The 16,691-nt window shown below is 38.8% G+C and overlaps 1 protein-coding gene across 3 annotated transcripts in view; it reads right to left on the bottom strand.

Moving 5' to 3' along the window:
* Positions 1-216: 216 nt before the first annotated feature.
* The window catches only part of IFT52 (intraflagellar transport 52), a 32,743-nt gene continuing 16,268 nt past the window's right edge, over positions 217-16,691 (bottom strand). For 2 of the 3 annotated variants that reach the window (XM_036753045.1, XM_036753046.1), the window contains exons 8-14: positions 15,783-15,869; positions 11,875-11,943; positions 7,721-7,875; positions 3,471-3,558; positions 2,575-2,683; positions 1,700-1,845; positions 217-592 (exon numbers count right to left, since the gene is read on the bottom strand). In XM_036753045.1, coding sequence (XP_036608940.1) covers positions 545-592; positions 1,700-1,845; positions 2,575-2,683; positions 3,471-3,558; positions 7,721-7,875; positions 11,875-11,943; positions 15,783-15,869 — 702 coding nt within the window. In that variant the 3' untranslated portion in view covers positions 217-544. The remainder of the gene's footprint in view (positions 593-1,699; positions 1,846-2,574; positions 2,684-3,470; positions 3,559-7,720; positions 7,876-11,874; positions 11,944-15,782; positions 15,870-16,691) is intronic. The other variant, XM_036753047.1, reaches the window with a different exon arrangement.

Below are 16,691 nucleotides of genomic sequence, written 5' to 3'. Positions count from 1 at the left end.
ATACAGGACTAGAACTTAGTATGGGGCTAGATTTCACAGATCTATGAGTCTGTTAATTTCTGTTGAAGGTCCATTATAGTAAGTAGATTATGCAAATTAACTTATTTTCCATAGCATTTATTATTCATTAGGCATAAAAGAAAGTTGTGTAAAGATGACAAAAAAAAGCTGAAGCAGATTATTACACCTTTAACAAGATGAAAGACAGGACTAGAATTAAGAGAGAACATTTTAATGTAAGAATATTTCTCATATTACAAAAGTATAGCTCCAATAAAAAAAAAGAATATGGGACATTTATCTTACATAATGATTTTGATAGTTAGCAATCCTCATAGTGCACCTGCCTAGTCACTACAGAAGACATGTAGAGTCTTTAACTTTGTACCTATTTACAATATAAAAGTGCATGGCTCATAGTGGAGAGGCAATTTTGATAAATATATAGAAAAACAATTAGAAAAGAGCTTATAGTGAGAGACCAGACAGCAGGTTAGCTGTTCTAGTATCTCCCCCTCTTCTGGTCTTGTAAGGAACACTGTACTCAGTAATTGCTATGAAATGTAGCTTCACTTGTATCAACATCATGCTCCTAAAAAAAAAGAAAAAATGGAAAATTTCAATATAATGCTTTAGCATCCACTCATTTAAACACTAATGACTCGCTAATTGCTGCTAATTAAATGCAGCCACAGGAAACTTCAGGTATGTAGGACTGATCTAAAGCTTAGATTAAGAGGCTGAGAGGCCAGATGGCACAGCAGAATAACCGGACCTGGAGTCAGGCAGGATTCTGTTCGGAACCTACCTCTGACACTTAACACAGAGACCATTGGCTGGCTCCTTTACTACTCTTAGCCTAGGTAGGTTCATTCAAGTGGGGTGACATTAGTCCTACTGACCTCACAGGACAGTTGAGAGGATTAAATGTGATCACACATGGGAAGTGCTTTGCAAATCTTAAAGTGCTAGTCAGTTATTATTAATTTCACCCAGACCCAGATTTAGATTTCTAAAATTCAAAGTTGTTCATCCACTGCTATTAAGAGCAACAAACATGAGGCCTGTCAGCAATGTTCACCTTGCCCCTCAATCACACCTTCTTAGCACAGATGGAGACATAACTGCTCTTCCAGATCCCTAAGTGGCCCCAAACTCCTATTCACCTTCCTGCTTAAGGTGCCCTGGGCCTTATTATTGCCATCACCGGCACAATCGCTATTTTTCCACAGTAAGTACGTAACATAGTGGATAGAGAACTGGGCCTGGAGGCAGAAAGACCTAAGTTCAAATCTAGCCTCGGACACTTAGTAGTTGGGTGACTGAGCAAACCACTTAACCACTGTTTGCCTGTTTGCTCATCTATAAATTGGGGATAACAAAAGCACCTACCTCCCAGGGTTGTTGGGAGGATCAAATGCGGTAATCTTTGTAAAGGTCTTAGCATGGTGCCTGACACATAGTAGGCACTATATAAATGTTTATTCCCTCCCTCTTTCACTCTTCCCTCCTCAAACTTATGTCCACTAATCTGCTCCTTCTCACAGGAATACTAAAGTAGGGGGCAAAGGCAACCTGTAAGTATTTGATTTTTAAAAATTGGAAGGAATAAAGAGCAGGGGTGATAAAACCTGTGATTCTAGCTCTTAGACGGAACCAAACAATAACTCTAGTACTTGGTATGTGATAAACACATTACCTGATTCAGTTTCTTAAACTCCACAACTTGGAAGAATATGTGCTCCAGAACATGTTTAGCATCTTGTTGCTCCTTTTGAAGTTTACTAGTCACTCCAAGAATGTCACCACACTTCCTGACATAGAATTCCAGATCTTCTTCAGTACCTAAAAGAACACTCAGCTCAACTACTGTCTCCCACTACATCCTAAAGTCCAAAATGTACCACATTCTATATATTCACAATTAATTGTTCAAGACCTTTCGCTATCTCTTAATCAAAATTTCAAATATAAGATGCTTTTAAAGTTATATACAGCAATAGAAGCTTTAGAACCCTATTATTTGTATACATGACAGTAAAAGGTCTCAGCGATTCTGATAAAGGCTTGACATTTCTCATTAAAAGAGGCTTGAATGGTTTGGGTACGCACAATTGCTTAGAACTATCATTTCCACATTACATATCAAGCAAAGAGGATTCTCTTGACCCAGTGGCAACTGTGCATGCACATTTTAATTTCTTTTCTGGTAATGGTGATTGATTTGTGTTCATCCATCCATATTCTTTGCTTAATGTTACCCTGGGACCAACAGCACAAATTTGTGAGAGGCAGCTTGGGTTAAGATCACAATATGTGGCCAGTTAATGATTCATAAAGGAAGAAAACCCATACCTTCAATTTATTAGCACTAAGGTCTAACTAAATGGGATAATCAGCCATTTGAGGGGAAAATATCAGAATAATTTGCATGAAATAAACAAAACATAAAATGTACTTTAAAATTCTATCCGAGTTTTTTTCAGTTCAATGAGACAAATGGTTCTCATACCGATGCTACAGTTACGTATTTCAAAAAATAAACAAACAAATGTGTAAATTGATCAGGCTTACACTTATTGGTAATTTGAGCAAGCCGTGCTTTCTCTGAAGAGAAAGTTTCATCCAAGTCAAACAGTTCCAGAGGAGGTGGTGGTAATTCTCTGAAACTGGGAGGAAAAACCTAGGTATAAAATATCTTTCGTTATTAATTGTGCAGAGTTTACCACAGGCTATTGAAAATTCTAAAATGAATTAAAATGGTTGAAACAGAAATGTCCTTATTTCATGATCTCAGAATGCACTGTTATTGCTTAAGTACTTATAAGTATAATACCCCAGCTACACTAGGTGAGAAATCTCAGAACCTTCCCTATGTAACACCCTCAGTTGTTATTCCCCTCCTGACCTCTCACCTGTTGTTCATCTGTTACACACCTTCACCACTTCCAATTGTTTTTTGTTTTTTTTGGAGAGATGAAGGCAGGGCAATTGGGGTTAAGTCACTTGCCCAAGGTCACACAGCTAGTAAGTGTGTAAAGTGTCTAAGTCTGCATTTGAACTCAGATCCTCCTGACTCCAGGGACTGTGCTCTACTCACTGTGCCACCTAGCTGCCCCTTCCATTATCAATTGTTGAAGCAAATCTACTTAAATTCACTAATTCAACAGATATTTAACCAGAAAATTTAGTAACAATTTACTAGAAGTAGCTATTATGCTAGATGATGAGATACAAACTTTAGATGTTAGTAAGTGAATATTAACTATGTGAACAGAACTAAATAAGAGCTGCGGGTGATTCAAGTAACAATTCAACAAACATTAAGCACCTACTATGTGCATAACACTGTCCTGGTCTCTTCTTTATCACCCCTTTTTCTCATAGTGTTATTTCTACACTAGGTATATTAGGCAAAATGAATGTCAGGAATCAGCTCCATCACATGTGCCAAAAACTTGGCAACTTACCGCTGGCTGAAGGGCAGGTAGTGGAGTCTCAAATTGAGGCTGGATGAGCTGGAGAGGTTCGTGCTTCACGTTTAGTTGTTCATAAGCTCTGTCAAAAGAGAAAAATATATGAACCAAGGTCAGGCAAGGAGAGTTAAAAGTATTCCTAATTAATAGATATGCTATCCATACTTCTTATCTATAAATTCTAAGGCAGAGACACAAAAAAACGAACACCTATATTCCTTAACAAGGATAATTAGAACAGACCTAATGCCAATTTCAAACAGGACTATTTAAAATTCCTGATTCTAGAACTGAGTTTGATTCACAATGTGATGAGAGCTAAATAGAGTATTTTACTTATATAAAGAACAAAATGACATTGTGGAAAGAATAAGGTACTAAGAGGAAGGAATGTGGATGCAAATCCTTAACTTTGCCATTTCTTAGCCCTGTAACCTTAGACAAGTCACTTAGCCTCAGTTTACTCATCTGTAAAATGACAGATTTGTTTAAGAAGAGTTCTGTCTCTGACATTCCATAACTCTATAAGGAGTTTCTGGCTAAAGAAAGGCCTATCACAGTCAATTCTTGCTTAGGTGTTTTTCAGAAAAATCTTTTTTCACCAATTAACTGGGGGTACCCTGCTAAAAGGAAGCAGCATTCTTGTTCAAAAGGTAGGGGAAGACTTATTCCATGAGAAATAAAACTTCTAATGGCCTCTATGACTGTAAGTTATAGAGGAAATACTGATCTGCACCGGTGGAGAGTTTCCAAACCGTAAGTCCCTTACCCAAATAAAATCACAGACCTAGAAGGGCCATCATCTCACCCTCTACAGACAAATTATCCATGGACTATTTTGCAATTTGCATTAAGGGTTATGTAAAGTCAGCAAATTACCCAAATAATTATCTGCAATGAATTTTTAAATCAATAGACTTTCCTACTACCACTTAGCATGCTATCTGATCACATCTTCCTGTTAGCTGAGTTCTGTGTTCAGGAACGAAAACTAATTAGAACAGCCTAAGGAAACCATTATTAGGAAGGTAAAGCTGATGACAAACAAAAAATACACCAAAAGACAAATATACATCCCCCACTTTCAGCTTGCATTATATCATCACGACAGTGTGATATAATAAAAAGGGCTCTAGAAGTGCCTTCTAGAAATTAAGTTCTGTCAATGACTACACAACATTCCAGTCACACTCCCCTGAGCCTCAACATCCTCATATGTAAAATGAGAGAAATAACATTTCCACTGCCTACCTCAATGGATTAGTGTGAGAATCAAATGAAAAAGCACTACATACGCTCATTATGTTCCAGTCACTGTGCTAGGTGTTGGTGACACAAAGATAAAAATGAAACAGGACCTGACTTCTGAGAGTTTACATTCTATGGGGGGGCCAAGATGGACATATACAAGTATATATGAAATAGGTATATGCAAAAATACGTAGAAAATACACAATCATTTAGGCAGAAGAAGGCATTAGCAGCTGATCTCATGTAACCTGCCAAGCCTCAGCTTCCTCATCCATTAAGTAAGGGACTGGACTATATCCATCCCAATTCTAGATCTAGGATCTCAACTTTACCTATCATCGCCATGATCGTCACCAACATTCTAAATAGAACTGAATCTTGAGCTCAAAAGGGTTTTTAGTTTTATAATTTCACACAAAGCACCTCTGAAGACAGAAGTGCTCTGTGAGTATTTACAAACCTGGAAAGACCCCACAAGGAGGCTTGAAAGCAGTCATGGCTCCCCTTTTGTGAATATAGTCAAAATTTTAAAAAGACAACTCAAATGCCTGTTATTTACCCCCAATGAGAGCAAAGCAGTCGAGCCATTAAATTGAAGCAAACGGTTATAATGGCACCATCACCTTTAGTATTAAACCTGAATTGACAGGAGCTAAAGCAGTCTATCAATCTAAGAAATGGCTAGAACTTCAACACAATAGAAAATAACAAAGGAACCACATCCTTCCCCTGCCCCTCCCCCACTGGCTATTAGTTCTATGACCTTGGACAAGTCACTTCCACACCTTGGGCCTCCACTTCCTCATCTGTAAAATGAGACATTCTACATGACCTCTAAGGTTCTTTCTAGCTCTGAAATGCTATAAAGTCATTGTTTTATGAATCTATAACTAAGCAGATGAATGTACAGAGGTGATAAAAAGAATTTACACAATAAGTGACTTGAAGTCAGACTGTAAAATTGGCACAACAGTGCTGAGTCAGAGATGTCATCCTTACAAGAAGCTTCCTGTTTTCTTCTTACTGAAGGAAGCAAAGTTGAGGTGGGAGCTAAAAAGGAACAAGGCCTCTTCTGAACCATCAGTTTCTAGCAATAGCTCATGTGAAAGTGGAGCTAACAGGAGAAAACCCTCACTTTGCTCTGGCCTTGCCTGGTAGCTTCACAGCCTCCTCCAACCGATCCCTCTCCCAGCTGGAAGTTGCTGTTGACTTCCCCAGCCCCGAGAGCTGCTCTTCATTCCTTTGCCTCTTAAGTGTGGGGAGTTCAGCAGGACTAGCACTCGTCCCTCTTTGGAGTCTACCTTCACCCAACTGTCACCTGTGACTCCAAAGAAGCTGCAGCTGGAGCAGTGGCCACACCCCAGCAGACAGGCTAAACCGGGCTGGGGGTAATCAACTGGCCTCAAACCTACTGGTGAGTGAAGCGGGTGTCTACCCCAAGCAGGTAAAGACTTCCCCCAGAAGAATGGGTAGATGAGAACAATCTGTTGCAAGGGCCGTTAAGGCAACTGAAGTAGGTGCTGTGGAGAGCTTAGGAGTTTGGCTGGACATCAAAGATGCCAAGGTCATGCGCTGCACCCTCGGCCTTGGACAGTCATTTTGAATTTTGTCCTGCCACTGGATTTCAATGACTCTGGAAAAGAGAGCGAAGCTGACAACTCTGCCTCGCTTAAATCCACTTCACATATGACTCAACATAACGCTGTGATGTCACTGGTCCTCTCTGAAAACAAAGGACAACCAACCACCACAAGAAGCAAGGAAATAAGTTTTTAAGAATGCTTACTTTTATACCGTTACAGCCAACGACTTCACTTTTTCTAATCTTCTTTCAAACTCTCTCTGTCTAGTTTTTCTCACTAGTGATCCCCAGCCGTAAACAGGTCTATTGTCCTCAATTCAAAAGGTCTCACTATTCCCAACTCTAAGGGTCTCTTCTTGACTCTTCCACAACCTGGCATAATCCATAAACCTTTTCCTACGCACCCTTTCTCGGCCTACCTCTACAAGTAGTATCAACTATTTGCCTGCTACTTTAATTTCCTTTGGAGGTTTTTTATAAAATACAACCATGTGATCATGAACAGCCCTGGCAGTACACCGAATCTAAACAACTACAAAATACAGTTTGTCATCTATTAAAGCTGCAGGGAATCCTCAAGATCATCCGGCCCAAACCCTTCATTTTACAAGTGAAGAAACTGAGGCCTGGAGACAGAAAGTAACTTGCCCAAGGTCACACAGCTAGTAAAAAGCAGAGCCAGAATTCGAATCCAAGTCTTCAGAAATCCAGTGCTCTTTCCACTATACTACAATGTCAAAAGATAATGAGACATGGGTCAGGAGACTACACAGAAGCCATTCCTTAACCAGATAAATTCAAAGTACAGAAGGGAAAAAATAGGGATGAGAATTAGAACTGGATCTGTGATTTCACGGAATTCCTGGAGGAGGAAACTCCCTCTATCAATTCAAGCCAACGCCTTGTCTGCAATGACTAGTATTACAGATCTGACAGAGCGCTGTCCAGGGATCACAACCAATATACATAGAAGTCAGGACTTGAACCCAGGTTTTCCTGGCTCCCAGGCCAGCAGAAGAATTACATGCCTAGATAATTTCATCTTTCATAAAAAGTGAGAGCAGCCAACAGTAACATTAACCCTAAGAGTTCCATCATCAGCCAAATGAGGGAGTTGGACTGCATAATCTCTAATGTCTCTTCCAGTTCTAGCAATTACTTCCAGTTATTTTGGGGGGACAAAGGAAGGGAAGTAAAGGAAGCAAAACCGAAGCAAGACAAAAGAAATGCTTCCAAAAACTTCTGCTACCTAATGGTGTCTTAGGTTCATTTAGGTTCATTTTATTTTTGCCTAAGCAAGGATTCTAACAACCTTGACTTCCTTGAAAGCCAAACACTCAAAAAAAAAACCCCAAAACCTTAAAGTAAAATGAAAATACAGTTCTAAAAGAGAAGTTTTACAGGTGCTGACTTGATAACTTTAGATAAGGAAGTGGTATCCAGCTGGTAAATGGATAAGTCAAAGAGAGTTGTGAAGTCACGTGGGTTCTCATCACCCTCCTGAAGACACACTCGAAGTCGCTCTGACAACATAGCGGTGTCTGGCAACATGGTATAATCAGAAATCTGAAAAGCATAAGATTGATACCTTAACTGGCAAGAGAATAAGGGGGGAAAACTTTGTTCAGTCACGTTTCATTTTCATCTTGTAATGTTAATATTAAATTAAAAGCACTGTGTAGAAAGCATAATTCAACCATAGTCATGCTATCCAATCCTAAAAGGAATTCACCTTTTGTGACACAATTACACAGAACAATTGCAAGTAACAGATGGAAGGAACGGAAAAGTCCAGCAGTTCTATTCAGTTTGCAAGGTTAAGGCAGAAAAGCAAAGGGATTTTCTAAAATTCCTAAAAAATAATTCTTGAAATGTAAGACCCCAATTAATCTGTAGACTCTTTCCTTTCTCACTTTCTGGTCTGTGTCCCTTCCTCCCCATAACACTAGGTATTCTCTACCAGTAAGGGGAACACCTTCATGGTCTCTAAAAGGTTATTACACCTCTGTTCCGACTGCTATAGAGCTTGTCATTTCTTATCATCCCTATTCCTGTGCTCTCCTAGTAAAGTCTGGAGAAGTATAGAGAGGATCCGTGACACTGGATGGAACATCCCATCACTGCCCTCACATTATGGCTCCCCTTTTCTCTTCACAACTTCACAACAACTTGAACAGGAAAATGGGATGAATAGGAACTACTGTAAGACCAGAATAGCCAGCACAGAGGTATCTTGTTTAAACTTTTATATGTTACTTTCCTCTCCAGACACAGTGCATAAAATTATAACTGAAATCCATCCCTCTCCCTTCACATATGCCAAACTTTTCATAAAAGGTGAAAAATGTACATAGCAAACTTTTCTTCTGATGAATTCGATCTTTTCACTGGCATTTATTTTTTGTTTCTATCATGACCAATCTTTCTGTAATTTTTACAAATTAATGGTAATTAATTACAATTAATATTGAACATTAACTAATTAATGTTTCATTAACATGATTTGGATTTCCTAATGAGGAATTTCTCTGCTTTTTATATGATGCAGAACAAAGCACATCAGCTCTCAACATCCCAAAATTAAAACTTTAGAAAGCCATGATTCAGAAGTTTTGGAAAGAGGTAGAATGAAAAGAGAGGTAGTCTCAGTCAGGAAAACCTGAGTTCAAGTCCTAGCTCTGACACATCTTCGCTGTGGGAACCTGGATGAGTCACTTCATCTGGCAAGGACCTGGAACCTCCCTAAGACTAGAAGGTGCCAAAATGGGGCTGATCTGCATCAGGAGAGGGGGGTTCTTCATTGAGGCAGGGTTCATTAGGCCACAAAAACCTTAGGTCAAGTCCCTCCCCTCCCCAAAGACTGGAGAAACCTCAGATTTGGTCCTGTAAGGTGCGGTTCCACAATGTAGACAGACTTCCTCCGTCTCTGTCTTCAGCATTTGGATAGTCAAACAGAAAAGTATTAAACAAAGAGTCAAGGGAGTCGGTCTCAGGCCTCCTCCTCTGCTACTAACTTTGAGGCAAATACAAACAGAAATTACAAACATCAACAGACAGACCTTGTCTGATTCAAAAGAAGCCAGGAGCCACCAGCCAGAGCTGGACAACCAGGAACCCAGCAGCTTTGGGTTCAGCCCTGGGGCAAGATGGAAACTTTGCAGCAAGGCCCTGAGTGTGCTTTTTTGCTGCCTCCCTCTGGGAATGCTTGGGACCCAGGAGGAAGGGGTGGAGTTGACTACGGTGGGTGTGAGGAAGCGCCTTGGACCCCCAAGGACACCACCCTGTTGGCTTTGTTGCCCAGCTGCCCCCCAGGATTTGGAAGCGGGGTGCTGGAGCAGTGTGAAAAGGACACATCCCCAAGAGACCTGTATTTGGACTTTGTGCTGGGACTTTGCTAATTAAAGCATGCTGGTACCTGAGGGTGCCAGGAGGAAGCCTGCAACTGCTGTGTGGGGAGGACACACCCTCAAAAAGAACTTTACTTGGACACTCTGATTTGACCTAGGGGTGGATGGTATATTGTAAACAAGTATTTTGGGGATGATACTGAATGATATGTTTTGTTATAGTTCCCTGATTGATTGGATCACCATGTATAATGCTTCTATTTGTTCCAGGATCCATGGCCATTTAATTTAGATTTTTGTTAGGCCATGGATTGGATTATGTAATAGTAATTAAGATGGGACTTTTTGCTGTTCTTCTCTTAATTGCCTTTAAGGATTCTGGCCTTTGTTTGAATGGGGCACATAAAGTGGGATTTTGCCTTGGAGTGTTTCTCAGCATTAAGACAAAAAGAGAGTCACTGAATTGTACATGATGTGATACTAGGGATGGGGAACTTTCACACCCCCAGCCGGGGTGAGGAACAGGACATAATTGAGGAGAGTTTGGCGTTTGACTTTTGGGGCACACTCATGGAAGGAGTGTTGAGACTCTGGGCAAGCTGCAAACTGCCCCCAGCTTCACAACCCAGATATTGGTGTTTCTCTGGTAACTACGAATTGTGATTTGAATCAGACAGAGTCTGTCTGTTGATGTTTGTAATTTCTGTTTGTATTTCCCTTGAAGTTCAGGGGGCTGATCTTTCCCCACTGAACTGTGAATGGTATTTGTATGTTTGATTAAACTGAGATTGTTAACCCCTTGAAGTTGCTCTCCTTAGAAAAGCAGATCAAAGAACCTGTGTTGGCAGCTTTCTGTATGCTGGTTGTTGGCGGGTCTTACACCCCCCTACAGCAACTGCTAGCAGATTGTTGCTACACCATGCCTTCCAATCCTACTCCTCTCCTGTACATGTCCTCCCATACATTCACAACAGGGGATCGACTCACTGTAGTGAAGGGCCTTTCTCCAGATATCTAGAAGCTTCATGAAATACAATGGAATAAATGAGCTATCTGTCCACAGGTTATTCCCCCTTCTTACAATTGACAATTATATCAAAAAAGGAAAAAAGAAGGAAAAAAAATAGGGCCAGATACAACAGAATTTCACAACAAGAAGCATTTTATTTGCTTATCTGTGGATATTCTTGGGTCTGTCTTGTTAAACACAAGGTAACTTTTAAAATATTTTTTAGCCGAGTGGACTGAATCATCTCTAAAGATCCTTATAGCTCTTTCATTGTAAGATTCTATATCTACTACTTCATATTAACAGCAATTATAAGGGTGAAATTTGGCTTCATATAAAATACATGAGCTTACTAGTTATAGAAGGAACACACCACATATTTTGCTATTTTGATCTTGGTACTTCATGACACAGAAATAAAGTTGAACAGAGGTTAATAAGAAGTTTTCTATTAACATTTGCCATACACAACAGAAATTCTGAAGGATTCCTTTATTTCTCAAAGACTATTTCATGATAAACAGAGATTTTACAAGTTCAACTCAGATATTTTACAACAGTAACTTCACTTTGTTGTTAGGAGGAATTAAATGGTAGGTGTCCTAACTAAAATAAGAGCTGTGAAGACAGTGAAAATTATGCCAGAAAATAAATATAAGGGTTTGAAAAAAAAAAAAGAGGCTAAAGACTTGCAGATAACTCAGGATCTGTACCCTTGTATATAAAGAATACTTTCTTACAAAAGAAAGTTAGAAGGTACCAGACATGGAGAGCACCAAAACATGATCACAAAAAATGAAACTGTCTCTATCTTAACAGACAGAATCATTGATATCGATGTTGTCTCAGAATCAGCTTATCTATGTCCAGTCAGACCTTCAATGAGGAGTAACAGACAGATGGCTTCAGGCATCCAATGAAATACACAACATAAAAAGGCCTAGAGGATGGCTAACATAGCACACTGGGTTTATCATTTGGGAAGAGCTCTGAAAGAACACAGTTAAGAGTTACACGGGATAAGAATACAGGGATAAGTTCTTATCTGCATCAAAAGGAAGACTCACATAAATGAGATCACAGATTCTTCATAGTACTGAAGTTTTAACACTGTCTTAAAAATAGAGATTAAGGAGAAGACATTCCTTTCAGAGTGTTAAAAATGGTGAAATACTGTCTCTGTGAATCAAGTTTTAAATGATTTCCTACCTCTGGGTCTTCTGCATCAATCTGGTTTAAATGGATGTCTGTTGTGGTGAGCCACTGGAAAACTACATCCTAGAGACAAAATAAAGCACATTAGCAAGCCAAGGAAAGAAGTGAGAAATAGTAAATTAAGAAGATTAAAAATAGACTAAAATTAGTTGTTTCATGAACCATTTCTCAATGTAATCTCATAAAATATTTAAAAACTACTACAATTCATGAAATTTTCTGACAATTATTGCCAAGTTAAATTATCATCTTGTCTATAAATTCTCCTAAGACATTTACACCGTAACTTTATACCAAATTTCACTGACATAATTAATAGTTAACAACGATGTGCCCATTTTAAGATAACAGAATGAACCACAAAAATAAATTTTACAAAACCTCAATTCATTTGTTGAAAAATAGATTATATTCATTTCATAAGACTATGAAATTCTTTTACTTTCAAGCATCAATACTGAAATTTAGAGTCTATTCCTAGTTATTAATACATTTCATAATATAAAGAAAGTATATATGTAATATAGTTTAAAGCAGTGGTGCCAAAATCAAACATAAATGGATCATTGTAGCCACATGCTGAGTTAGAAAACCACAAATTAACATTATCTATGCTGTTGTATTTTTATTTATTTTGTTAAATATTTCCCGATTACATTTTAATCTTGTTCAGGATGTACTCAGGAGTTTTTTTAGGCTGTGAATTTTGATACCGCTAGTTTAAAGTAATGATCCATGATATAATCCAGCTTTAAAATATCATAAACAAATGTCACTAGTCTAACTAATATTGCTGATCAGTGAAGCTCACTCAGTCACAAATTCTAACTATGAGAATTTTAAAAATTTCAAATATAAAATAAAATTCTGGAAATGAAAAGGGTAAAAAAAGTCTCTCATGGTTTTAGTGTTAAAAATATATCTGCAAGAGCCAATTTGGTCTTCCATATTAGAGCTGGATTTTGTTAACAGTAGGTATTCTCCTAAATTTTAGAAGCTAAACTCTAATTCTCTCCTCCTTTACTCTAGACTCTGAAGTATCAACAGCCCTTCTCACCAAGGCTAACTCTTCAACAATATGTATCCTTCATCTCATCCCCTCTTTCATCTTCTCCAGCTGATTGTTGCCACAATCATTCTCTCTCTATCATTCCCTAATTATTGGTTCCTTTCCTGCTGCCTCCCCAATCCTTAAAAGAGTCTCATTAGACTCCACCATCCCCTCAAGCTATTATTCTAAACTTCTCCTCCCCCTTTCTCCACCAAATTTCTAGAAAAAGTTGTCTATACCTAATACCTTCTCTTCCTTTTTTCTTTCACTTCTAAATCCTTTGCAAATCTACCTTCTAACCCTATCACTCCACTGAAACTTCTCCCTGCAAAGTTAGCAATCTCTTAGATGCTAAATCTGATAGTCTTTTCTCAATCATCATCCTTGACCTTTCTGCAGCATCTGACACCACCCTACCTTCCTGGATGCTCTCTCCTTTCCAGGTCGTTACGACAGCATTCTCTCTCTCGGCTCTCCTACCAGCGTAACCACTCCTCATTTTCCTTTGCTAGTTCATCGTTCATATCACATTCCCTAACAGACCCCAGAACTCTGTCCGGGTCTTCTCCATACATATTCTCACACCTGGTAATCTCACTGACTCCCCTCGGTTTGAGTATCATCTCTATGCAGATGGAGAGGCCAGCAAGCCGTAACTGACAAAGAATCAGGCCATGAAGTCCAACCATTTTATAGGTGATAAAACTGAGGCAAAAAGAGGTTGTGACTTACCCATGGTCAAAAAGCTAGTAAGTGTCTGTGGTGAGATTTAAGCCCAGATCTTGCTGTCTTCAAGTCTAATGCCCTACACACTGCCTCATGCCACTAACACAAACTGGTTGTGATCCTGGACATGTCATTTAACTTCCCAGTGACCTAAGCAACTCTTTTAATATAACTAATATTTATATAGTGTTTATTTTATGCCAGGCACCATACCAAATAAACACTTTACAAATACGATCTTATTAGATCCTTGTAAAGAGCTTGTATTATCCTGAATTAAGGAAACTGAGGCAAACAGAAGTAAAGTGAACTGCCCAAGGTCACAACAGTGTGTCTGAGGTTGGATCTGAACTCAGATCTTCCTGACTCCAGGCCCAGCACTCTATCCACTGCACCACCTAGCTGCCTAAACTATAAGTTTCAGAAAAAGTGCTGACTTGCCTTGAGAGAGGGATATTCCTCACTCAGGAGTTCCTAATACCAATGAAATCAAAGACCCAGTCTCTATTCTAGGCAGTGAGATAATGCACCGGGTCTAGAGTCAGGAAGATCTGAGTTCAAATCTAGCCTCAGACACACCTTAGTTGTATGACCTTGGGAAAGTCACTTTACCTCTGCCTCAGTTTCTTCAAATGGGAATAATAATAGCACCAGGGTTATTGTAAGGATCAAGTAGGATTATATTTGTAGAACACTTAGCAGTGCCTGGCACTTAACGAATGCCTATTCCCTCCCTCCTATTCCTAATCCTGTGCAGCTGACACCCCAGTCTACAACCTAGCCTCTCCTGAGCTCTAGTCCCACATCGCCAACTGTGTATTGGACATTTCCAAATGGCTATTCTCTAGGCTTCTAGAACATGCCTGAAACCCACCACCAGCCACTCAACTTTCCTGTTTATATCAAGGGTACCACCTTCCTTTTGGTCACAGAGATTCACAATCTCTGTCATTCTTGATTTCTCACTCACCTCATTCCCACATATTCAATTGCCAATTCTTATTTCTACTCCATAACCTTTCTCAAATATGCCCCTTCTCTGTACTCACATAACCACTATCCTCGCTCAGGTCCTCATCACATCTTGGCTGGACTGTTTCAAGAGAGCCTGTTAACTGGCCACCCTGCTTCAAATCCTTCCCTCTCCGATTCATCCTCCACGCAGCAGCCAAAATAAGCACAGGTCTCCCCAAGCCAGTGCCCCCTACTGAATAAACTTAAGTGGCTTCTACTATCTCTAAAATAAATATAAATTAACATTCTATCCTTATTCTGCCTTCCTCTCCATTATGCACTCTCACGGTCCAGCTAACCTGACTGTCTTATTGTTTCTTACACTTGGCATTCCATCTCCCCTCTTAATACCTCTGCACTGGTTGTCCTGCATGCCCAAAATGTAGTTTCTTTTCATCTCTGCCACTTAGAATCCTTAGTTCCTGTCAAAACTCAGCTTAAGTACCTTCCTTCTACACGAGGCCTCTCTTGCTCTCCCCAGCCGTTAGTACTTTCCCTTCTAGAATTACATATCTTGTACTTATTTGTATATACTTATATATGTAAGTGTTGTCTACCTTGATGACATGTCAACTCCCGGAGGGCAGGGACTGTTTCATTTTTTGTCTTTATATCCCCAGGACCCAGCACAGTACCTGGTACATAGTAGGCACTTAATAAATGCTTGACTGATTGAGGGGGAACCTGTATAAAACTTAAGAGTATTTATAAAGACAATCAAATTTTCTATAAAGTCCATGAAAATAAGCTCTAATTCAGTTTCTCATCATAGCAATTAAGACCATTCTTTCAGTTTTCAATTTATCATTTAAAGCAACCCAACCTGAGTCTTCTTTCCTTCAATCATTTTCTTAACGATTTACCTGACCCTGAAATCTACAGCCCTTGGTAACACTATGGATAGATGTTTCCATATTTTAGCTTATCAACTGAGGCTCACACTTCAATATGGTCACTTTCATTTGTGGTGTCCTAATGAAATAGTTGGAATAGCAATGGCTAATGCATTTTCTCAACTCTCTACTTGTTTTACAAATGACTGAATGCACCAATGGCACAAAAATGATACATACTCATTGTATAATAAAATAACCATTCCAAAAAATCTTACCATGATTTTGCTGTTTTCTTCTTTATCCAAATACTGGTCACTAAACATGTGGCAAGAACCTAGCACTGCCAACTTTCCACCTTGGTTCTGTCAATGACAAGGCGATACATTGAAACACACAAGTCAAAAGTACAATTTGACAAGCTTATTCTCATCATCATCTATCCATTTAGGGCAGAATCTGTGGTTGCTCAGAGTATATTTTATAAACTAAACAAATTACATATACTAAACAAATATTATATCAAGGCTGCAAAACAGCCAAGGATATATACAACATAATACCATAATGTGCTATGATCCAAATCTCATTCTCATTTAAATTCTTGAATATTCTTCTGTTTGACTTTTAAAGGCAATACTACTTGCATAAGACAATTATAATGATAATCAAGCTTTGTTAAGTGTTCCCCCTCCCCCATTTTTATTTTCCTATATAATGAGAGGATAATTATCTTCTCATGTTCATAAAAGAAAGAAAATGATAGATCCAAAAGTAAGCTATATACTGGAGTTAGGACCTATTAAATGTATCATCAGGTCATAAAGACATTTATGAGTTTCAAAATCAGTTTTTAAAGCTATTATAGCTAAGAGGTACAGGAACAGCTTTGTTTGGCATCAAATAAACAGAATTATATCTGAGGCAGGTATTTTGTATATTTTAATGGGCTGAACATTTTAATGAGTCAAATGATGCAAAAGTGCAAACTCTACAATTTTTTTTAAATCCGTTCAGGAAATTAATATTGGCTATCACATTAAAATTGATTCATTCATTGGATCAGGGCATTGGAGTAAGGAGGCAAAAGAAATAAAAGCCATTGGAAATAATTCAAGACCATTTCAAAGGGAGGTTTCAATTGGTAGAGTTTCACAAAAGGACAAATGACTGAACACTGCTGTGAT

This window comes from Trichosurus vulpecula, chromosome 3 (assembly GCF_011100635.1).
Source record: "Trichosurus vulpecula isolate mTriVul1 chromosome 3, mTriVul1.pri, whole genome shotgun sequence".
NCBI classification, from domain to species: Eukaryota; Metazoa; Chordata; class Mammalia; order Diprotodontia; family Phalangeridae; genus Trichosurus; species Trichosurus vulpecula.
The sequence above is the reverse complement of the archived record's forward strand: the minus strand, read 5'-3'. Positions and strand labels throughout refer to the sequence as shown.